This window comes from Vigna angularis, chromosome 6 (genome assembly GCF_016808095.1).
Source record: "Vigna angularis cultivar LongXiaoDou No.4 chromosome 6, ASM1680809v1, whole genome shotgun sequence".
Taxonomy (NCBI): Eukaryota; Viridiplantae; Streptophyta; class Magnoliopsida; order Fabales; family Fabaceae; genus Vigna; species Vigna angularis.
This window is the reverse complement of record NC_068975.1, coordinates 4,669,779-4,694,552: the sequence shown is the minus strand read 5'-3', so window position 1 is coordinate 4,694,552 and position 24,774 is coordinate 4,669,779. Positions and strand designations below refer to the sequence as shown.

Below are 24,774 nucleotides of genomic sequence, written 5' to 3'. Positions count from 1 at the left end.
CTCTATCACGTAATTAAAAATTACATAGTGAACAAGTCAATACATACCAATTTTAATGTTCTTCAATTCAATTAACGGTAAAATTAAAATTAACTCAATTTTATAAAAATAAAGAACTAATTAATATTAAAAAAAATACAAAATAATTCTATATAAATAAGGATCTCCAAAATAATTAAACTATTTTTTGATTATTATTTTTTATTTGTATACATTTTACATTATGAATGAAATTGATTGATTGATGATATCTGAAATATTCTAAAAATAATAATGAACTAATTATATGAATTAAAAATGATAATTAACATTTTTATTGCAGTGATAGTAAATAAGGTAGGTTTCTTTATTATATTATATACATTGTTAAAAGCAGAATGGGTACGTTGACCACAATAACTCCGCTGTTTGTGAAAAGTTGGAAGGTTAAATTATCCCAATATTTTAAATGTATAAAAAATAATTTAAATTTAGATTGATGTATTTACGAACTTGAATAAATAAAATATAATAATTTGATGATTAATTTAATATACCTTCCGTCTATCTCAACTCATAAGTTAGAATAATTTAAGCATGTGAATATATATAAATAAATAATATATTAATAAAAGAAAGTCCGCCTCAATTTATATATAAATAAGGCTTAATATGTGATGGCTCTAATGAAAGTAGGACTTGAAGGTACACATACGCACGAAGCTAAACAAAGGAGGAAATGGAGAAGGATGTACGGAAGAAACAGAATTGTGAGAGGTTTGTTTGATTGGTTACTGTGTACATGGTGGTGGTATGATCTAGATAGGCTAACCTAACTAGGAAAGAAGGTCAGAAGGAGGTTGGGAAGGTCTCTGGCAAGTAACTTTTAAGTAGAGAAAAGAATAGGAGTGATCTCAACAGCATTTTAATATATTCTTCAAAGTTATTATTAGAAGTGATAAGCATGAGTTTTATAGTGACCCCAACGTTCTATTGTTGTAACTACTGGGCTGATGATCAACCTTGATACACATATCAGATGTCACATGGCGTGTTACGTGTGCAAAACATGAAAAGCATGCAAAAGAAATGTGTTAAATGCGTTAAGGAAGCTTTTAGATCTTCGACCAATGTTGGGCACTAACCTCATGCGTTGGGTGCATCTTTGCTTGGCGAGATGGCTTGCGCTGAACGAGCTTCATGTTTTTCAACCAAAGAGATGATGGATATCTTGCATCTATTGTCTTATCTTCCCAACCCTTTTTGAATTTTCCAAGTCTTGCTCCTTGTAATGAGTCCATTGATTGGATCCAAGTCATCAATTTGTTTTCTAATTTCATTTGAACATTTTAAAAATCTATATCTTTTAGTTTTTTCAATTTAATCCTTTAGTTTTTTAAAAATATTAAGTTTGATCTTCTTTCTTAATTTGGGGTAAATGTTGTTTTGATTGTGCTAAGATGGAATGGTATAATGGAAATGTGGCACTTGGAACCTATTTAATGCTAACATGCAACGATAGTGACATTTTTTGGCGACTGAAGTACAAAAACACATTCTTGGAACACTTGGAGCGGGCTTGAGCGCAGGGGCTCTCCCTTCTTCTTCATTGGGTCTTCACCTCTTCTATTTTCTTCCATTGTAAGCTTGACTCTGCATGACAATGGAGAGCTAACTCCATTTTTGTTGGGAAATGTTGTAACCACGAAACTCTTATGTATTACAATTGTTCTTAATGATTATAAGCTTCTTTCATTGATTGTTAGTGTTTATTTCCTTCGCTTAAAGCTTATTATGATTTAATCAACCATAACATAATTTTTTGTTTGCTTGATATTGGAAATTATTGTGTGAATCTAGAACTGGATTTAACACCTAAAGGAAATTGTATCTAGGAATATAACTTGAACCTTTGGTTGTCTTAAATCTCAATTCTTAAACCGGATGAACTTGTTAAGTTTTCTAAGGAATTGGAGTTTAATAAGTAAGTCTAGGTTCTCTCTATCAAGGGATTATGTTTGAGTAAGTTAGTAGATTTACATTATCATATCAATGAAGAAGTCATAAATTTTACATGCATATGAGTGAAGTAGATCATACCCCAACAATACCAATTCATATAATTTTTAATCTCTCCATTTCTAAGTGTTTTAGCTACAAAAGTTCATTTCACTATTGAAGCATTATGTTTATTTTAATTGCACCTAAATCTCACTTAATGGAATCATTCTTTAGTCTTGATTAGTTAAGCAATAATATGATTGTTTGGTGTTGCACGAATCTCTTGGGAAACGATATCTGGTCTTACCGGTTTATTACTTGAAATGATTCAATACAGTTGTCGAAGTCTTAACAAGTTTTTGGCGCTGTTAGCGAGGACTCGTGGTCAATACTATACTTTTGTGTGATTCTTAACCAATTTAGACTCTATTCTTTTATTCCTTATTTTCCATTTTTTGTAATTATTTTGTTAATTCTTTTGAGTTGAGTTAGGGCGCTAGTATCGTTGTTCTCTAGTGTATACAAGGCACAATTTGTACAAGGAGTACAATATCATCTAAACCACTCCTTGTTGACCCTAAGGTTGAAAAGACAACTCGGAAAAATAATAAAAGAAGAAGGAGGCAAAACAGGGAAGCCAGAGAAGCAGCTCCTATTCTTGAGATTCCGAAGCAATCTTTCATCCCTTCTTCTGCTCAAGAAGGGGAAGACATGACTGCTAATTCGAATGGTCACAGTGAAGGGCAAGCTAGACGCACCTTGGAATTCTACTATACGGCCTCGGGACTTCTTAATTTTAATAACATTGCTCAGCCAAGGGTAAATGCGACAAACATAGAGATGAAGTCTGCTCTCATCCACTTGGTGCATAACAAGTTAGTTCAATGGCTTGTCTAATGAGAATCCTTATAATCATTTGGCCACCTTCCTCGAGATCTGCAATACTATGTAGATTCATGATGTGCCGAATGAGGCTATTAGGCTAAGCTTGTTTTCTTTCTCATTGGAAGGTAACGCCAAGGTGTGGTTGAACTTTTTCCCAGAGAATAGTTTCACTGTGTAGGAGGATGTGGTTGCTAAGTTCTTCAACAAGTACTTCCCTTAATCTAAAGTCAACAAAGGGAAGTAGGAAATTTCTTCTTTTCAACAGGACATGATGGAGGACAATCTAAGATGCACATAGGACCTCTAACAAGAGTCATGGCTAGAAGGATTCAAGAAGAAGAATGATCACTTACTACATTACTCCTATGGAGAATCAATTATTAATCCTTCTTCTCTTTGTTAAACACACTTGTATTGTTTTGTAGGTCAAAAATAAAGGTTGGAGACCATGCCTATTCATCCTAGGAGGCTTGACAAGCTAAAGAAAGCAAAGGAGGAAAAGAAGAGAAGAAATGTAGTGCTTTTCGGATTGAAGCCAATACATTCCAGATTGTAAAAGCAAAGAAAAATGCCTTCCGGAACCAACGCCACGCCTAGCCAGAACCACTAGGCGCCCAACCTTTTCACACCAAAATTTAGATTTTGAAACACATTTTTAATGTGTTTCGCATGGGAGTTGCAGCCCAAGCTTAGTAGAGTCTTAGATACTCTTCTTTAGTGATTAGAGAAGCTTAGCAAACTCTGAAATGAAGTCCTCTCTTCACCTATTGTAAACACTCACTTTTGTCCAGGTAAGTCAATAAAAATAAAACTTAATGGTGGGTAAAAAGATAAAAATGAATTTCCTAAAAAAATGTATACTTAATTTTCAAACTTTAATGCAGGACACATCACTTGAAAATATTTTTGAAGTATTAGTTTCTAGATAATAATTTGAATCAATATTATGCCAATAATTATAAGCAATAATTAAAAATAATGTATTGATATTATACTATATTTTGTTGTGTCAGTTTCTTTTTAAAAAGAGAAAAAATATGATTTTAAAAATTGACAAAGTTTCTAACAATAATTATAACCAATGTTTTGAATTTTATTTGATTTGTTTTTCTTCCAACCAAGACCATTTCTTTCCCTATTTTTTTCATTGACAATTAATTCACAATTACGGTCAGATTACCATAATACTACAACATGTGTATATAAATATGCACCTTGTCATAGAAAAAGTGGACGAACGGGAAAAATAGAGATATGCTCATAAATAATAGAGATAGAAAGAGTGGGAGAGAATATAGAGGAAAATAAATTCTCACGCTAGAGGGACTTTGCCAACAAAAACTACTACAGACGAACTAGAAGAGTACTAAAAACCAATAAGGTATGTCACCTGTGCACCCTTCCCTTTCTCTTTCGATTGTACTTTGAAGTTTTTCTAAAGGTATTATTTTTTCTTACACACTAATAATGTTTTTTTTAAAAAATCATAAAGAGAATATCTTCCCTCGTTTTCTTTTGGTATTGGTTACATCCCCGCATCACGTGATATTTATTTTTAAATTTTATTTTAAAAAATAATAAAAAATAAACAATTCCAAAAATAAAAAATATTTTCTTATCACATATTTTCTTTTAAAGAAATAATAAATTATAAAATAAAGGGTATAAGTACGCGTTAGCTATGGTTAATTTCTTTCTTTATTTTTCCACCATTCTTAGAATAAAAAAAATACAAAGTATTTTTAAAAAAAATGACAATATTGTTAAACCAACCTTTTTTTACCATAACTATGTGATCTCTGATTTTCCATCATGAATGGAGATACGTAATGTCAATCTTTGTCAGGTTCACTTTTCAAAAATCTAAAATAATTCATAATAATTTTCAAACAAATTTACAAACCTTTTTCTAGATAAAGAATTACGTGATCCCTGATTTTCCATTATAAACGGATATACGTAGGAGAAAGGTCAATCCTTGTCAGGTTCATAAAACAATTTTTTTTGTCTCTTAATACTTTTTTTATAATTATTTTTAGGGAAAATTAAATATTTTGGAAAACCATGTCAACTATATACATTTAATTAAAGGTACTGCTTTTGGGTAGGCGTAGTAGGGTGCTAATACCTTCCTTACACGTAACCGATTCCCGAACCTAAAATCTAATTTTTGTAGACCACGCTTTTATTTTATAATTTTTCATAGTTTTTCCACAATATATTATGGTGACAACTCTCAAAATCTTTTTTTAAATCCGTTTGTTTTCGGTTCGTCGTCCCGTCACGATCTCGGTTGTGACAGATGACGACTCCACTAGGGACACTAGAGAATCAGGCCTCGTTACTTAAATGTGCAAATTTATGTGGTTTCTCTTTATTTTTTTATTTTCCCCCCTTTATTTATCTATATGATTGGTCTTTATTCATTTCGGTAATTTATTTATATTCTTTTTTATTATTATCAGAATATTTATTACTGTGCATATCATGAGTGAGACCCTATACCCGGGTCTGAGCATAACATAGAATTAGAGGGGTTGCGTAGCGGTGTCACGTATGGACTACTTCCAGTTTGGCTATCATGAGAACCCCAACTAGTGTATGTTCTCTTCACATGCAATTTCACACCTACTTGTGTCTCCACTGTTGTAAAAACTGTTGTGAAAAGGATCATAGCTCTGGTGGCCTTGATTTTAGGTTTAGGAAGCCATCCCTTTGAGATTGCATATACAATACTTAGACCTTAAAACACTGAACTTACCTTAAAACATAAAGGGGGAAAACGTGTGGTCCTTTAACTTTTGTCAACATTATTTGGCACATGCATCTCCATGCATCATATGCATTAGTAACATTTTTATCAGTTTCTCTTCACCTTTTCTTTGTACATAACAATAAATGTGTCATGATATTTAAAAAAAAAACAAAAATTTCATGCTTTACTGAATTCATATTTGTCCATAGAATTATTCTTATGACAAAAAGGAAAAATAAATAGATAAGGCAAAGTAAAAACTATTTAGTCAAATGAATTAATAGAATAAACTTATAAAACCTTCATCGTTATTTTGAAGAATTTATGACATGAAATCGCGAAAATAATTTCCTTCTTCATCATTTTCCAACATCTATTTTATCCATAAAAATCAATTTACAAGGGGCATTATCTTAAAGTGATCGCAAGCAATCATTTTAGCACATAAGAAAATAAAAATGAATAAAAAGAAAAAATAGGGGCAGCTTGTCGCATTTGAACTTTGTTTTTCTTCTAAGTTAAGAGTTTCGAAAATAAAACGATCATGATTTAATGTGGACATGTTTTTTTCATAACAAAATTATCTTTCTTTATAACCTATTTTTATTCTTAAAAATGGATCCAAAAAATTCTTTCAAATTCCTTTGAACAAATTAGGTTGACATAATGTTATAGAAAGAAATGTTTTTGAGAAAAAATTAAACAAAAGCCAAAAAAAAAAGTGATGCCTTATGAAGAAGGGAACTCCCTTCTAACTAGCAAGAAGCATGCAAAAGAAAATTAAACCAATTGGAGTAATCCTTTTCAGTAAATCTTTTCTATACTTGTGCCCTATCTTGAACAAAACCCATGCCTAAAAAACTGAGTCAACTTTGACATTCATGGATCCATATCTGCATACTCATTTTACCAAATACCAACATCTTTTTGGTGTGTCATATTTCATATTGATATTCACATATTACATCTCCTTTAAAGGGTATATGAGGAGTGACACGCCAACGTGGCTATCTTAGTCTCCTTTAAATCCTTTTAAATATTTACCGCTTTTAACTTTCCTGTGAATTCAAACATGCACATACCAATGTTTCAAAAGAAAATGTCAAGCAATGTTTTGAATATCCGACTTCAAAATTTTTGACATCCATTGTTTTTTTAAAAAATGTAAGACATAAATGAATTTGTTGGTTTCAAAGAAAACAATATGGCTTTGCAAAAATAAATAATAATACAAAACAAGAAAAAAATCAATCAAAGGCGAGATAATACAAAGTTTAAAAAAATAAAAAAACCTAGTTGCATAGTATTGCATCATGGACAAAAAATCATGACAAATCATGTGCATAAATAACTATCATGTATATATCTTCGTCAATGAAATACTTTATTTGGAACTTTTTTGTTCATGAATGATTATCAAGTCTCTTTCATTCAAAAATACAAAAAGATCAACATACATCTAGGTTTCCTCTTTTAAGTTAGTCAGGTTTTCTCTCACATATTAGGGTTTCGTCTCTTTGATCCGTACACCAAGTTTTCAATATATTGTTTTTGGTCTTCGACACCCTGATCCCTGCACAAAGGTTTTGACACCTTATTCCCCTTACATATAGAGATTTCGACACCTTGGTCACTGCCAAAGTTTTTGACAACTTGTCTCTTTTCTCCTTAATTCAAGATCCTCTCATTGGGGATGATCACTGATTTCTTTTTCAAATAAAATATTCAAGATTTCTATTACAAAGAAATTTCAGAAAGCTAAAAATTTAGAAATTCGGAACCAGACAGCCCAACTAGCTCTGCCTCTTAAGCCCAGTTTATCTGGCCCTTGTAAGCCTAGTTTATATGGAACCCTAAGTTTAGTTTCGCCTTACACCTTTAAGCCTAGTTTGTCTAACACCTCTAAGCCCAATTTTGTTTGGCACCTTAAGTCCAGTTTCATTTAGCACTTGTAAACCTAGTTTATATGGCATCCTACATAGCCAAGTCTTTCTATATTGGTCATGCAATGATCGAAACAAGGTTTTTCATTATTGGTCCATGCATTCATGCATTCAGCATCATGCATGCATCATCATAGGAGTTCAAAGAAAAGAGAAGAAAAGCATAACACACCATGCATTGCAACAGTCCAAAAGGAATTCATGAATTCTATAAAAATCAATTCAAAAAGTATATCAGTGAGAAAATTCAGAATTTAAAAAAAGGTTTAATAGCCTATTTTGTCCCTAGTTTTGCTGTATAATGTCAATTCAGTCCCTCGTTTTAAAAGTATTTAAAATTGGTTCTCACTTAGTAAATTTTGCATCAACGTCGTCCTTCTGTTAAATATGAACAAACGGTGTTAATTTTTTTTCTCTCTCCTCTGATCCTCTGTAACAGCAGACTTTTCACTTCCACTACATCAAATTAATTGCCAACTTTTTAATGTCACATCACGTGACTCTTCCTATTTAGTACTACCTAACTAAACATTTTTCTTCTTCTTCTTATATACAAAGTGAGACCCATACTTTTAATTTCACCTAAATAAGAACCACTTTTCCGTATGTATGAACTTTATCTCTCACTTTCTAATAATTTCACTATGTTTATTAACTTTATCTCAACCAGAGAGTTCTGCTTTGAAAACCCACCCAAAAATAAACTAGGAGATGTGAGGACACTATACCTTTTTATTAAACCCCTTTTCTCTCTTCTTAATTCCATGGTCCCACCACCACTTCATTACCAATTCCTATATACATATATATAAGAAACCAAAATCAAACAAGACAAGGAATCCTCTCTGACTCCTTTCTACCCGTACTAAAATTTTCCACTATATGTTTTTCTTTTCACCCATTCCCATAACGGGTCCCACTCAGCCCCTTTATTTCTCAATTTATCGCTTCCTCTCACGTACACCTTGCATGTTCCTTTTTTTTTTCTTCCTTTGCTTCTTCAAACCTCACACAAACTCAAACTCTCCCTGCAACTCCTCACGTAACCCATCAAGACTCTCACTACCCTTTCTATTTAATTAATCTCACACATAAACTGAGACCAATACTTTACAAACCACTCAAACTCCAACATTCTTCACGTATCTATAATTCAACATAAACCTTTAGATATTTCTTCTTCATCACTTAAGATTCACGCACGCATGTCCTTACCACTTCCAAAATTATTCTTTACTTTCCTTCCCTATATAATAATCAAGTACACTACTCTCTCCTATTAAACTTTCACTTGACATCCTTACTCCACTCTATCCACTATTCTCATTTACAACCATTTTGAACACCCCAAAGCAAAGCTCAAAACAAGTAACACCCAACCCACTCTGCAAGTCTCTCCTCCCTCCATAATATTTACATAAAACTATCACACCTCGTTTTAACCTTTCACCTATTCTTCTACAAGACCCAAGACCACTCTATATTCATTCTTCCTCATCTATAGAACCCAAGATCACACTACCTAGGACCGTAACATACTACACTGTCTGCAAGCGGAAAAAAAATGAGACTCTCATCCACTCACTCCCTTATTTCTCTTCAGTTGTCTTATTGAAACGAGAATGACACCACAAAACCAAACCCTACCCTTGGATATCTCACCAGTTTACACACGCACACTCTCATAGTAGGTCTACATGCAACTAGGGTTCCACTCACTTCCCTCTCGCACTCACAGATGCACATCCCAAGCCAAACCAAGGAGAACTTACATCTCTATGCATGCAAGAATTCATCACGCTACACCAACAAAAGTCACTACTCCCCCTAACCATTCCCATACTAACTTACCAAGCCTTCTTTCAATTAATGAGAAAGAAGAAGAAAGTTTCTTCGTTTTGACTTAGTCTAACACTTTATTTTTCTTTTTATTCACAATTTCTCCACTTGCAACATATACGGGTGAGGGAGGACTGCAAATTTTCATTGAAACTTTGATTGAGTATGAAACCCACGGTGTAAGAAATAATGGGGTTTAATAAAAAGACTGACAGAGGTGCGGGGAATCTGGATGTTAGTGTGCAGAGATGACAACTTATTTTGTATCACTTTACCCAGAGTTGCAGAGGAAAAAGTACTGATAATATGTTTTGCACAGAAAAGCAGAAGAGAGAGAAAAGAAATTTAACGCCGTTGGCGAGTATTTAACGGAAGGGATTTGATTGAGGCAAATTTTACCAAGTGGGAATGCAATTGACACTTTTTTAAAAGGAGGAACCTAATTGACACAACTCATCAAAACTGGGTCCATGCATTCATGCATTCAGCATCATGCATGCATCATCATAGGAGTTCAAAGAAAAGAGAAGAAAAGCATAACACACCATGCATTGCAACAGTCCAAAAGGAATTCATGAATTCTATAAAAATCAGTTCAAAAAGTATATCAGTGAGAAAATTCAGAATTTAAAAAAAAATGAACAAGGGTCTCACACAAATTCCAACCCATACATCAATACATCAAGCACGCATTACCAAGACGCCCAATCTAGGGATGACTCAAAAACAAAAATCAAAGAAGAAAGTCGAGAGCTATACAAAGACCAATTAAAAAAAAAACATCCATAGGATAAATACACCTCTTAAGCGAAATCAAAGGTGATAACCCCTCCACGAGGTTCATATACCTCTTCAGCGAAATTCATAGGGTAAGTACACCTCTTAAGCGAAATCAAAGGTGATACAGCCTCCAAGAGGTTCACACACCTCTTCAACAAAATCCATAGGGTATGTGTACCTCTTAAGCGAAATCAAAGGTGATACCCCTACACGAGGTTCATACACCTCTTTAGTGAAATTCATAGGGTAAGTATACCTCTTAAGCGAAATCAAAGGTGATACACCCTTCACAAAGTTCACATAGCTCTTCAGCAAAATCCATAGGGTATGTTCACCTCTTAAGCGAAATCAAAGGTGATACACCATCCACAAGGTTCATACACCTCTTCAGCGAAATCCACAAGGTTACTACACTCTCTACCAGGTACCCTTCGAGGTAATCTTTTTCCTTCTCTTTAGACTCGAACAGAATTAGTGTCTTTATCTTTATTTGACTTTTACTATGATAACACAAAAACTATAAGATTCATGTTATCTTTATTTGGGCAGCGTAGTAGGGTGCTAATACCTTCCTTACGCGTAACCGATTCCCGAACCTAAAATCTAGTTTTTGTAGACCTTGCTTTTATTTTATGGTCTTCTATAGTTTTTCCAGAATAAATTATGGTGGAGACTCCTAAAATCTTTTCTTAAACCCGTTTGTTTTCGGTTCGCCGTCCCGTCGCAATCCTGGTTGCGACACATATAAAAGAGAGGCTCTCCCCTTTGTAATTTTCGACTTTGAATGATAAAAAATGATGTTGAGTTTACTCTAGTCTTATCTTCAGAGTTCAATCTTCCTTTTGCTTATTGTACAGTCCCTCCTCTAGCTTTCATCCCCCTTGGAAGGCCTTTTGAGCTTGAGAAACCTCACACACTCTCCAAACCTCCACTGAACCTTTCATCAAACACTTGGCGTGCACCAGAGACATCACTCATCCTTCAATTTCGTAACTCGAGTCAGAGTCAGCACGTCCACGCCTCTCTTCAAGAGCTAAGTTTCTCTTAACTTCAATTTTTGCTTGTACGTGTTGTAAAGTGTATGTGCTCATTGTTTCATCAACTTTTCAATTATGTTTTGCCTTCCTTCGTGTTTGTACTTACTGTGATTGTGTTTTCACCTTTCCTTAGTGATTGTTGTTCATTTTAAATGGTGCAAATCTATTGTTTGAGTTCAATTCAGCTAACATTCCATTTTTCCAATTTTGTCATTGTCATGTGCAATGTGTTGTTGTTTTCATTCTGTCTAGAGTTGAATTTGTTCAGCTTTGAACTTTTTTTCGTTTTAATTGAGTTCAGTGCATTTGCTAGCCATACATTGATCATATAAACCAATGAGACATTGTCTAGCTTTGATCACATGCGTTAAAGCATTAAGAACAAGTATTTCAGTTTCAAAAATCTGCATAAAATTCATTTCTGGTTTGATATTGTGCACACTGTTTCTGTCCAGATTTGTTGTGTCTAAAGCGTGAGACAAGTTTCTTTGATGTTATTACACATGTCTCAAGTTTTATCAACTCATATTAACCACTGAATTGCAAAAAGTATAGTTGAGTTGATAAAAAATCTAGTACAAGTTGTTGTGACTATTTCATTCAAGTTTATGCATCATGCTTGATGTCCTTGCTTGGTCTTAAGTCATTCAAAATTTGCTAACTAATATTCTACAGCTAGATCTAGTGAATTAGGACTTCCTTAAGCCTTTGATTGTGCCATCTAGCATTGATTCCAATGATTTCTTAAATCTGGTGCAATTTTTGTGCATTTTTGCTGCATTTTTTGCTACAGCTAGTGTAATTTGATGAATCTGGTTTTTCCAATGCATTCTTAACATTTGTGCAAGTGTATTTTGCCATTTGAAAACTGTGTGCACTGTTCATTTGGTCAATTTTGAGCCTATATGCAAAATCACCATCTAAACCATCAATTTTGCTTAAAATTGGAAGTGGACCAGTGATTTCACGGTGCATTTTGTTTCTTTGTTGTTTCAGTATTTAAACATCTTCAAACTGATGATCAAAAGTTGTGTGAAGCATCACTTTACTTTTGAAACACTTCCAATCACTTTTAGGTTTGAAAACACCATTTTCCAACTCATTTTCTGGTGCAGTATGCAATTTTAGTGCTGTTTGATATTTTGATTTCTTAAAATTTCATTTCTAGATTAGCAAAAGCTGGTTTCATGTTTCCAAATGGAATTATATGATCAAAAGAGTTTAGAACAATCATAAAAAGCATTTGAAAACCAAGCAATCCAGTTTTGACCCCAAAATCCAAAAATCACAAAATTTGAAATTCAGTAGGGACTTTCATAAAACAAGTTGTACTTTTTATCAAACAGTTTACGACACTTTGAATTTGATCTGCATTTTGTGTTTTCTTGCTTGTTTAATATGTTCTAGTGCCTTTCGTAGGTTCCTTTTGTGTCCCTCCTTTGATTTTATGCTTAAACTCACTTGAATTCAAAATAATTGGCTTTCAATTATGCCTACAAAATCTATTATGTGAAATGCCAAATCTGGTGCACTAGGTAGTTTATTGTGACTGGTTTAGTGTGTGGCAGTGGTGCTGTGACGTTTTGGTGAGGCTTCCAAGGTGCAGGAACCTTTCTCCAAGAGGATAGAATACTAGGAAGTGTAGAGCTTGCTGAATTGGCCAAGGGAGTTGCTCTCAAAGTGGCACTTTTGCTTCAGCAATCAACAGCATTTCAACATCTTGCACCACACCTTGCAACCATTTTTGGACCTGCAACATTCCAGATTTTGAAGCTTAATATTTTGTACCATTTTAAGCATAGTTTAAAGTATTTTCCAGCTTTGTATCACAAAACCTTTGTGATTTATTTGGCTTTTCATTTTGCAACTTAAGTGACTTGGAAAAATTCTTTTGGCTTAATACCTCTTTTGGTCCCTCGCAAGGGGGGGGGGGGAATGTTCAAGTGCGTCCTACATTTTTTAAAAAGTTCAATGTGGTCCCAAGTTGTGAAAAATGTGTGCAATTAAATCCTTTTTGGTAACGACGTTCATTTTTTAACGGTCCAGCTGACAGCGTGTATTGAAGTGTGCAACGTCTTTGTTCAAGGTGAATATGTGGCTGTCTGAGGGTAAACATGTGTATATTATTACAGATAACATGGCAGTGGTTAAAAAATCTGAGGTTATGGTTTCGATTCCAGAGAAATTACGATTTGGGATTAAGCATTATGGAGGAAGTGTCTTCAAATAAGGGTGTTCATGAAGCTGAAATTTGTAGAGCGAATTGAAAACCGCAAATCAGGTTAGAGTTTATGTTTGATAATTTTATGAAATTTAGTTATTGGATATGTTATCAGTGTTGTCGCTTTATAGGGGGTTTAACTAGGGGTGAAATTGTTATGTGTGAAAAGTTGTCTTCTTTTGATGCTTGATAGTGGTCCCATAGATCTTAGTTTAACTTAAATTAGTGGTCCCTGTTTGCATTTCCAGGGTTCAGGTAGGGATGTGTGATGACATGTTTCAGGTAGTGGTCCACCACGGTGGGACCTTGATCAAAGAAGTCCCCTTTAAGTATATAGGCAGGGAGATAGTTTATTGGGACGTAGACCCCGATAAATGGTGTTATTTTGGAGTATTAGGTTCACTTAAACATTTGGGTTACATGGAAGTAAAAGAATTATATTACAATACCCAACATGTTTTACATAAGCTTGATGATGATAAAGGAGCTATGAACATGATGAAGGTGGCTAATTATTTGGGGAAAGTGAACCTGTATGTTGTGCATAGGGTGGACGAACCAGCTATTTTAGAAAATGATGAGAATGAGATTGTTTACCTATGTGAAGGTCATGCAAAGAGTGGTGAGGATAGTGCCGTTGGAGGAGAAGCACATGTTGAGGGTGGTGATGAAGGAATTGGGGACGTAGTTGAGGATATAGTGAAGGTTGAGAATGATGATGCAGCGGATGTTGAGAATGAGGATGTAGGTGATGTTGAGAATGAGGATGTAGTGGAGGTTGAGAAGGAGGATGCAATGGATGTTGAGAATGAGGATGCCTGGGAGGATGACAAGGAGGATGCAGAAGATGTTGAGGTTGCAATGGAGGTTCAGAATGAGGATGGAGTTGAGGTTGTAAGTGAAGAAGCAGTGGTAGGCGACAATGACAATGGAGTTGAGGTTGAAAGTGAAGAAGCAGGGCAAGTGGATAATGTGGATGAAATTGAGGTTGAAAGTGATGAATTAGTGGAAGTGGACATTCAGGATGGAGGGGAGGTTTATAGTGAAGAAGAATTGGAAGTGGAAGTGGATAGTGATGATGAACCAGGAATGGATGATCTGAGTGGTGATGAATACGTGGATGCAGACAGTTATCAAGAAACCTAACAACAATGTAGGGGTTTGTCAAACGATGATTGGGAGTCTGATATGCTTTTAACTCTTGAAAACAGTACAAGTGAGGAGGATGACAACGAGGATAGAGTATCTGTAGGTCGTTTCTCAAAATATGCAAAACATAAGTCATGGCAGATTACAAGTGGGAAGTGGGCACCATTTTTAGTGGGAAGGAAGACTTTAAGGATGCTATTAGAAGGTATGTTGTTCATGCTGGGAGGGATCTAAAATTTGTCAAGAATGATAACCGTAGGGTGAGGGTCAGCTGCATGGGTGCCCAAGGTAAGTGCCCATGGGTAGCTTACTGTGGGTACTTGCCATCACGCAAAATTTGGCAATTGAGGAAGATAATTGATACTCACACTTGTAGTAGGCAACTTAACATTAAACTAATGAATGCTAAGTGGTTGAGTTAGGAAATAGATAGGTCTTTAGTTGACAATCCTAATTTAAGGGTGAATGATATTCATAGTAAAACATTAAGAAAATGGAATACAAATGTGTCAATATCCAAGGCACGAAGGGCAAAGTTAATTGCCACAAGACAGGTTGAAGGAGATTTCAAAGAATAGTATAAAAGGATCTATGACTATGGACATGAGCTGTTGAGGTGTAACCCAGTGCAGATTAAAGTTGACTCTCATAATGGTGACCCAATCTTCCAAAGAATGTATGTTTGTCTCAAAGCTTGTAAAGATAGTTTCATAAGTTGTAGGCCCATTATATGTTTAGACAGATGTTTTTTGAAAGGTTATTACAAGGGGAAGTTGCTCACTACGGTTGGTAGGGACCCAAACGATCAAATGCTACCCCTTGCCTATGCAGTAGTAGAAGTGGAGAACAAAGACAGCTGGACATGGTTTTTTCAAATGTTAATTGAAGACCTCGGGGGCGGTCAAGTATGTGGGGGGTGCACATGGATGTCAGACCAGCAGAAGGTAAATATACTACTTATATTCATTTTTAGTTAATGCTTTGTTAAAGGATCTTGTTTTATTACCAAATTTAATTGTGCAGGGGTTGGTCCCAACTATCCAGGAGCTTCTGCCTAGGGCAGAACAAAGATTCTGTCTCAGGAACCTGTATGCAAACTTTAGGAAAAAGTTTGGTGGTCAAATATTAAAAAATCTGATGTGGAGAGTTGCCACAAGCACATATCCCCAGGCTTGGGAGAGAGAGATGCTGAAAATTAAAGAAGTCAATATTGAAGCATATAAATACCTCTTAGGCATTCCTCTGAGGTAACCCATTAGCCATTACATACACTTTAGTGTCACTGATGCATTGTAACCCATTTGAGAAATGTTTTGTGCAACAGGTTTTGGTCAAGAACTCGGTTCACAGGTCAAGCAATGTGTGATACCCTAGATAACAACATCACTGAAGATTTCAACGGTGTTCTTATTCATGCAAGAGGAAAACCAATTATCACCATGATGGAGGATATCAGAGTTTGTCTCATGAAAAGGTGGGTCACCAATAGAAGCAAGGTGGCATCGATGGACTTCACAATATGCCCAAAGATAAAGAAGAGACTTTAGAAGGAATGTAATTTGTTAAGATTTTGGGTGCCAAGGTAATATTATCATTTTTTTATATACATTTTGTTATTTATCTACATTGTTGATGTGCTTCATTTCTTTCAGCTGGTCGGCACGAAAGATTTTTGAGGTTAGGCATACTTCATCCGTTGGGAACAAGTTCACACTGGACCTGGACATGAAGGAGTGTAGCTGGAGAAAGTGGATGATCAGTGGCATCTCATGCTGTCATGCAATTGCAGCAATGAACTACTCCAATGTTGATCCAGAGAATTTTATCCCCACTTTGTTCACAAGATCCACCTATGAAGAGGTGTATGCGTCCATAATTTTTCCAGTCAATGGCCACCTACTATGGGAAACCACAAATTTCAATGATGTACTACCACCAGTGATGAGGAAGTTGCCTGGGAGGCCGAAGAAAAAAAGAAGGTTGGAGGCATGGGAGCTAACTAAGGATGACACTCAAATGCGTGTTGGTGGGCATAGGAAAAAATGTAGTATTTGCCGTCAGAGGGGGCACAACAAGAATAACTGCACTTTAAAGCCCCAGCCAGCAGAAACAACCTAGTCAGCATAAACAACACAACCATCACAGCCACCTCTAAGTTCCCCGACCCCTCATCCATCACAGCCACCAAGTCCCCAATCATCCCATCCAACAAAATGCAAAGTCAGAAGAAAAGATAGTTAGATGAATTGGTTTATTATGTATTGTCATTAACAACTTCATATGTTAACTTACATGGTGATGTAATATGTATTGTTTGTTAGATGAACTTGGGGTATTATGTATTGTATTTATTTTGGTCACAAAGTGAACTGATGTTTTTATGTGTGGTAATGAATGAAAGTGGTTTGATCATGTTTTGGTCAAAACTTGTACTTAGATTTCTTATTTCTGCAGAAACTAGTAATATGTGCCATTAGTCATCATCACATGCATTATTGGGTTGACCTATGTGAATATTTATAAAGCAAATGGGGGACTAATTTCAACATTCTCCACTGAATTTAACTCATTAAAATAGTCAATGGCACGTAATACATTGCATTGCATAACTGATCTTACACCAACCAAAACACCTTCAACCATCCAAATACATTACATGAAGGTCAACAAAACTTATAACAAACACCCAATTTCCCCATCTAACTAAATCAACCTAAACAAAACCTGAACATGACAAGGTTCACCACAATACACACACACAAAGCTACAACTAACAACTTCATCCTTTTCTGCAAATCCTTCACTGCATTTTCCAGCTGACTTATCCTCTTGACCATTGTGCAATCTTTTTCATCAACGTTCTCTTCAGAACACCACTTGAAAAAGTTACACGAGCTGCCAATTGAAGATCCATCCTGTTATTCACCAAGTTAGGGAATCTATCAACAAATGCATCAAATCAAGAAAACATTAACTCAGAAGGGTATACTTCAAACCTTGTAATAAGGACAACCCCAAAAATTTCTCCCAGCATTCTTCGTAGTTCTTGCGACTTTGGTTACAGCAATATCACCACAGTAACATGTAGGGATTATCCCACCTCCTCTCAAACCACAACCATGGGACGAACGAGAAGATCCTTTGCCCTAACTTTTCGAACACGAAGAACACCCTTGGGAAGAAGCCATTCCTATCTCAGAGACCAATTAGGAGGAACCGAAACCCTAACCTTAGATTTTTTTAACCACTGCCACATTATCTGTAACAATATACACATGTTTACCCTCAGACAACCACGTATTCACCCTGAACAGACACGTTGTACACTTCAGTACACGTTGTCAGCTAGACCGTTAAAAAATGAACGTCGTTACCAAAAAGGATTTAATTGCACACATTTTTCACAACTTGGGACCACATTTAACTTTTTAAAAAACGTAGGACGCACTTGAACATTCCCCACCTTTCGAGGGACTAAAAGAGGTATTAAGTCAATTCTTTTCAAGCAATTCCAAGTGCACCATTAAACTTTGTAATAGCTTAGTTTGAGAGAATTTGATGATTTATTTCCCATAGAGGTACCAAGTGGTTTACTACCTCTAAGGGGAATAGAAAATCAAATCGATTTGATCCCTAGGCTAGCCTTCCCAATAGGCTAGCCTATAGGACTAACCCCAATGAAACAAAAGAGATAGAGAACCAAGTCAATGATTTAGTAGAAAAAGGGTGGATCCAGAAAAGCCTTTGTCTTTGTGCGGTGCAGTGTTGTTGGTCCCAAAGAAAGATGGATCTTGGAGGATGTGCATTGATTGTAGGGTCATCAACAGTTAAGTATAGGCACCCTATTCCTAGATTGGACGACATGTTAGATGAGCTACATGGAGCAAACATGTTTACCAAGATTGATCTTAAAAGCAGATATCACTAAATTAGAATAAAAGAAGGAGATGAATGGAAACCCGCTTTCAAGACCAAATTTGGGTTGTATGAATGGTTAGTCATGCCTTTTGACTTAACCAATGCTCCTAGTACCTTCATGCGCTTAATGAATCATGTCCTTCAGGAATACATAGGAAGGTTTGTCATGGTCTACTTCGACGACATCTTAATCTATAACAGAGGCCTTAAAGAACATCTTCACAATGTTAGGAAGGTCTTGATTTTGCTTAGACAACATCATTTCTTTGGAAACTTTGACAAATGTATTTTTTTGTCACGAGAGTGTAATTTTCATTGGATTCCAAGTTGGGAAAGACATTGTCCATGTTGATCCTAAGAAGATCAAGGCTATCCAAGAGTGGCCTATTTTGAAAAAATGGGAGAAGTAAGAAATTTTCTTGGTTTAGCTAGACTCTACAGACGTTTTGTAGAAAACTTCTCTACTATTGCTGCTCCCCTCAGTGAGCTTCTTAAGAAAAATGTGCCATTCAATTGGGGTGACAAACAAGTTTTAGCCTTTGAGACCTTAAAGCATAAGTTAACACATGTACCCATTTTACACTTACCTGGTTTTTCCAAAGCTTTTCATGTAAAATGTGATGCATCTGGGTTAGGGATAAAAGTTGTGTTAATTCAAGAAGGTTATCTCATTACTTATTTTAGCAATAATCTTAGGGGACCAACTTTGAACTATCTTACCTATAACAAGGAGTTATATGTCCTCATACGAGCATTGAAGACTTGGGAGCATTACTTGGTCTCTCGAGAGTTTATTATCAATACTGACCATGAATCTCTCAAGTATTTTAAAGGGCAAGGAAAATTAAACAAGAGACATGCAAAAGTGGGTGAAGTTCCTCGAGCAGCTTCCTTATGTCATCAAACATAAAAAAGGGAGTATTAATGTTGTTGTGGATGCTTTATCTAGACTTCATGCATTATTAGTCACCCTAGGTTCACAAATACTAGGATTTGATGACATCAAACAACTCTGTGAAACTGATCAAACATTTGCATCCACTTATGCATCATGTCTTAAGAAGCCATTTAAGGATTATATCTGTCTGAGGGGTATCTTTATAACAAGGGAAAACTTTGTATACCCCAAGGATCCATTAGAAAGCTTCTTATTAAAGAAAGTCATGGAGGAGGACTCATGGGCCATCATGGAGTTGATAAAACTCTAAATATTTTGAAAAGCAAATTTTATTGGCCACACATGAGACTAGATGTTCAAAGGCATTGCTCTAATTATATAGCTTGTTTACAAGCTAAATCCAAAGTTATGCCTCATGGAGTTTACCTTCCTCTTCCAATAACTAGTGCCCCTTGGGAGGATATTAGTATGGACTTTGTCCTAGGCTTACCAAGAACTCAAAAGGGGTTTGATTCTATCTTTATGGTGGTTAATCGATTTAGCAAAATGGCTCACTTCATACCCTACCACAAAGTAGATGACGCTAGCTATATAGCAAGACTCTTCTTTAAAGAAGTAGTCAAATTACACGGCTTACCCAAAACTATAGTATCTGATAGAGATGTGATAACGGTTGAAAAACCTTTACTTTTATACTTAATTTTGATATTAAAAACACCCTTTCTAACTTAGAAACTTGTTTTAACTCATGTTTTTGCTTTAGTTTTGTGAATAAGAGAGTTGAAGGTGAATTTAATGGTTTTGTGCTAGATTCGCTTGATTTTGTAGGCTATTGGAATGATTTGAAAGAAGAGTTAAAGTACCGAATGGTTGGAATGCAGAAAATTCAACCAAAGTGCAGAAAAGTCAACTAGAGTGCAGAAAAGTCAATCAAAATACATAAAAAGTTGCCCCGAGTGCCAATGCCGCAACTACCGCTGAGTGCTGACGACGTGGGCTTGGACCTGTTTTTTGTTATTTTTATGGGCTTGGACCTGTTTTCTGTTATTTTTATGCCCTATTTAAAGACTTGCACGTCCTAGGATTAGTATCTTTTGATGGTTTGAGCATAAAAACACATTTTTCACCCCTTGGGAGTAGATTTGGGGATGTGACAGCTCTCCTCTTCTCTTTCTAGGGTTTTTCTATCTCTTTCATTCTTACATTCCATTGTTCATCTAGTTTCTCCATGATAATGGGGAACTAAACCTTATTTGTTGTTGGGAAAGATGTAACCTCTTAAACTCTCATGTATTCAATTGATTCTTGATTATATATGCTTTACTTCATTAATTGTTAGGGTTTTTCCTCTATACTCTATGCATGCTTTGTTTAACTCATTCAATTGCATGATATTTGATTTTGTCGATATGGACACATAAGGGAAAATCTAGAACTGGGGAAATTCTCTCGGAAGCAATATTACCTAGACATAGGAATAGGAGGATCGGTTGCCTTTAAGCTTCTGTGCGAATGTAATGCATGATTAATTGCTAGGGAGACAAGACATTGTGAACTAGTAATTAGGAGTAGGCTTTCTTCACTGAGACATCGGGTTTAAGGTAAATTAGAAAGTGGCATTAACATTAATGATGAAGATGAATTCATATGTGCATGAGAGTAAATTAGGTTAACTCTAAACCCAACAACAATATCCTCAACTTCATCCATTCATTCTTGTGTTTAGCCTCAATTGATCAAATTGCATTCATGTTTATTTTATTGCATTTGCATCCAAAAACCCCAAAATTTGTTCTTTAGAGTCTTAATTAGTTGAGTAATCACATAACTGTTTAGTGCCGTGAGTCTCTTGGGAAACGATACTTGGTCTTACCATTTATTATTACTTGATACGATTCGGTACACTTGTCAAGGTATTAACAAGTTTTTGACTCTGTTTTCAGGGATTAAAAATTTGTTTATCAAGATGTTAATTCCTTAGCTACTTTTGGAAAACTTTACGGGCTAAGCTAGGAACTAAACTCCTATTTTCTACTACGTGTCACCCACAAAATGATGGGCAAATCGATGTAGTAAATAGATTTCTATCTACTCTATTATGGGTAATGTTAAGAGGTAATCATAAGAATTGGGATGCTCATCTACCTCACATAGAATTTGCTTAAAATAGAGTAGTCCACAAGAGTACCAATCTTTCTCCTTTTGAGGTTGTCTATGGTTTTAACCCTATCACACCTCTTGATCTACTACCTCTTCCAGAATCATCTTCTTTTCTTCATAAAGAAGCAGTTTCTAAAGCGAAGTTTATCAAGAAATTGCATGAAAAGGTTAAAACCCATATTGAAAAACAAACTCAAAAATATATTGAGTACAACAATAAAGGGAGAAAACAAGTGATTCTTAAGGAAGGTAACCTAGTTTGACTTCATTTGAGAAAGGATAGATTTTCATCTCAACGCAAGTCCAAACTTAGTCCAAGAGGCGATGGTCCTTTCAAGGTGGTCAAGAAAATAAATGACAATGCATACATGTTAGACCTTCCTGAAAGTTATGGTGTCAATCCTACTTTTAACATTTGCGACTTAATTCTTTTCACAAGAGATGCCCAATAGGTACAATCTGAGGATAGATCTAAAGACATATCCTTTTCAAGAGGGAGGGATTGATGGAGGACCATCTAAGAGGCACATAGGACCTCTAACAAGAGTTATGGCTAGAAGGATTCAAGAAGAAGAAGGATCACTTACTACATTACTCCTATGGAGAATCAATTATTAATCCTTCTTCTCTTTGCTAAACACACTTGTATTGTTTTGTAGGTCATAAATAAAGGTTGGAGACCATGCCTATTCATCTTAGGTGGCTTGGCAAGCTAAAGAAAGCAAAGGAGACAAAGAAGAGAAGAAATATAGTTCTTTCCGGATTGAAGTCAGTACATTCTGGATTGGAAAAGCAAAGAAGATTACCTTTTGGAACCAACACCACGCCCAACCAGAACCACTAGGCACCCAGCCTTTTCGCACCATAATTCATATTTTAAAACACGTTTTTAGTGTGTTTCGCATGGGACTTGCAGCCCAAGCTTAGTAGCGGCTTAAATACTCTTCTTTAGTGATTAGAGAAGCTTACAAAGTATGAAATGGAGTCCTTTCTTCACCTATAAAAGAGAGGCTCTCCCCTTTGTAATTTTCAAGTTTGAAATGATAAAGAAATGTTGTTGAGTTTATTCGAGACTTATCCTCAGAGTTCAATCTTCCTTGTGCTTATTCTGCACTCTTTTCTCTAGCTTACTTTCCCCTTGGAAGGCCTTCTGAGCTTGAGAAACCTTACACACTCACCAAACCTCCATTGAACCTTTCATCAAACAGTTGGCGTGCACCAGAGACATCACTCAGCCTTCCATTCCACTGCTTGATTTTGATGTGCGTGGTTGCTCTAGCATGAAGTGTGAAGCTGCTTCCATCAGGACAATAATGAAACTTTAGGCCAAGGATGAGATAGATTCAAAGGCCTATTGCGGAAAACTCCCACTGATAGATTTGATGAACCTACAATGCTTAATTTGTTCCTTTGAGGACTTAAATCTCAAATTAAATTGATGTTAGATGCCTCAATTGGAGGAAACATCAGATGGAAGACACCAAAAGAAGCACATGAGTTGATTGAGAATATGGCTGCTAATGATAATGAAGTTCAAAATGGAAGAGCTCAATTTCAACAAAAAGGTGTTTTTCAACTACAGTCTCAAGATTCCTTGTTTTCACAAAACAAGATAATAAGTCAACAACTTGAGGCCTTATTGAAGAAGCTCTCTTAACTTCCTAAAGAGCTCCAAAATGTCTCTTGAGCTCAACATCATTTAGTAAGGTTGTGAGCTATGTGGTGGAGATCATCCAAATGGACAATGTGACATGCAATCCAAGTCTCAAGAAGAGGTCAATTACATGGGGAATCAAGGCCGCCAAGGCAATTACAACCAAGGTTGGAGACTTCACCCAAGCATGGGCCAAGGACAAGTTGGACCATCAAATAAACCACTATCGCAACAATATCAACAACATCCTTCCTTATCGGACATGACTTCAAAGTTGGAGGAAACACTTCAATAATTCATGCAAGTATCCATCTCTAACCACAAAAGCACTGAAGCTTCCATTAGGAACTTGGAAATACTAGTTGGCCAACACTGAAGTTGGAGGAGAAATCAGAAAAGAATTTTGTAGCCAACACTGAAGTTAACCCTAAGGAGGAATGCAAGGCCATTGCTACAAGAAGCGGAAAGTTGTTGCAAGAGAAAGAGAGAACGATAAAAAAGAGAAGAGAGATTATGTGAAAGAATAAACGAGAGGAGAGAAGAGTAAGGTTAGTGAAAATGATGAGAAAAAAAAAGATCGAGAGAAAACAAAATGAGAAAGTTAAAGATTAGTATACCCTTCTCTAAGGCACTCTAACAAAGGCCTTCATATACAAGATTCATGAAGGAGTTGCTCACTAAAATGAGGAAGTACATTGAAGAAGAAACCATTGAAGTGCAAGGAAACTGCAATGCCATCATCCAAAAGCTTCTCCCACCAAAGTTCAAAGATCTGGGAAACTTCACTATTCCATGCACTATAGGAAAGTTGGCTATTGGAAAGGCTTTAATTGATTTAGGAGCTCGCATTAATTTAATGTTCTTCTCTATGTTCAAGAAGATTGGAGAGTTGCAACTCAAATCTACTCGAATGACTCTACAATTAGTAGACAGATCCATCAAATACCCACATGGAGTGGTGGAGGATGTGCTTGTGAAGGTTGACAAATTTCTATTCCTGGTGGATTTTGTTAAAATGGAGATGGATGAGGATATGGAAGTTCCTCTCATCCTTGGAAGGCCTTTCATGAAGATGACAAAAGTGCTTATTGATGCAGATGATGGCAAACTCAAGTTAAGAGTTCAAGTTGAGGAAGTAAACTTCAAGGTCTCTGAAGCCATGTCCCACCCAAATGATGATGAAGCATGCTTTCAAATTGATGTACTTGAGGAAGTGTGCATGAGTGTGGAGAGGAAAATGCATATGACAAGTTTCTCTCATCCTTGGTGGACAAATGCATGGTGGATATGAGGGAAATGCATGGTGGAGGATGTGCTTATGAAGGTTGACAAATTTCTATTCCTGGTGGATTTTGTTATAATGGAGATGGAGGAGGATATGGAAGTTCCTCTCATCTTGGAAGGCCTTTCATGAAGATGGCAAGAGTGCTTATTGATGTAGATAATGGCAAACTCAAGTTAAGAGTTCAAGATGAGGAAGTAAACTTCAAGGTCTTTGAAGCCATGTCCTACCCAAATGATGATGAAGCATGCTTTCAAATTGATGTACTTGAGG

General features: G+C 35.8%; 1 protein-coding gene across 1 annotated transcript; it reads left to right on the top strand.

Annotated features, from left to right (window-relative positions):
* Window positions 1–23,901: 23,901 nt before the first annotated feature.
* LOC108341624 (uncharacterized) lies at window positions 23,902–24,510 on the top strand. The gene has a single exon (XM_017579286.1). It carries the CDS (start codon window positions 23,902–23,904, stop codon window positions 24,508–24,510), a length of 609 nt encoding a protein of 202 aa, XP_017434775.1.
* Window positions 24,511–24,774: the final 264 nt, after the last annotated feature.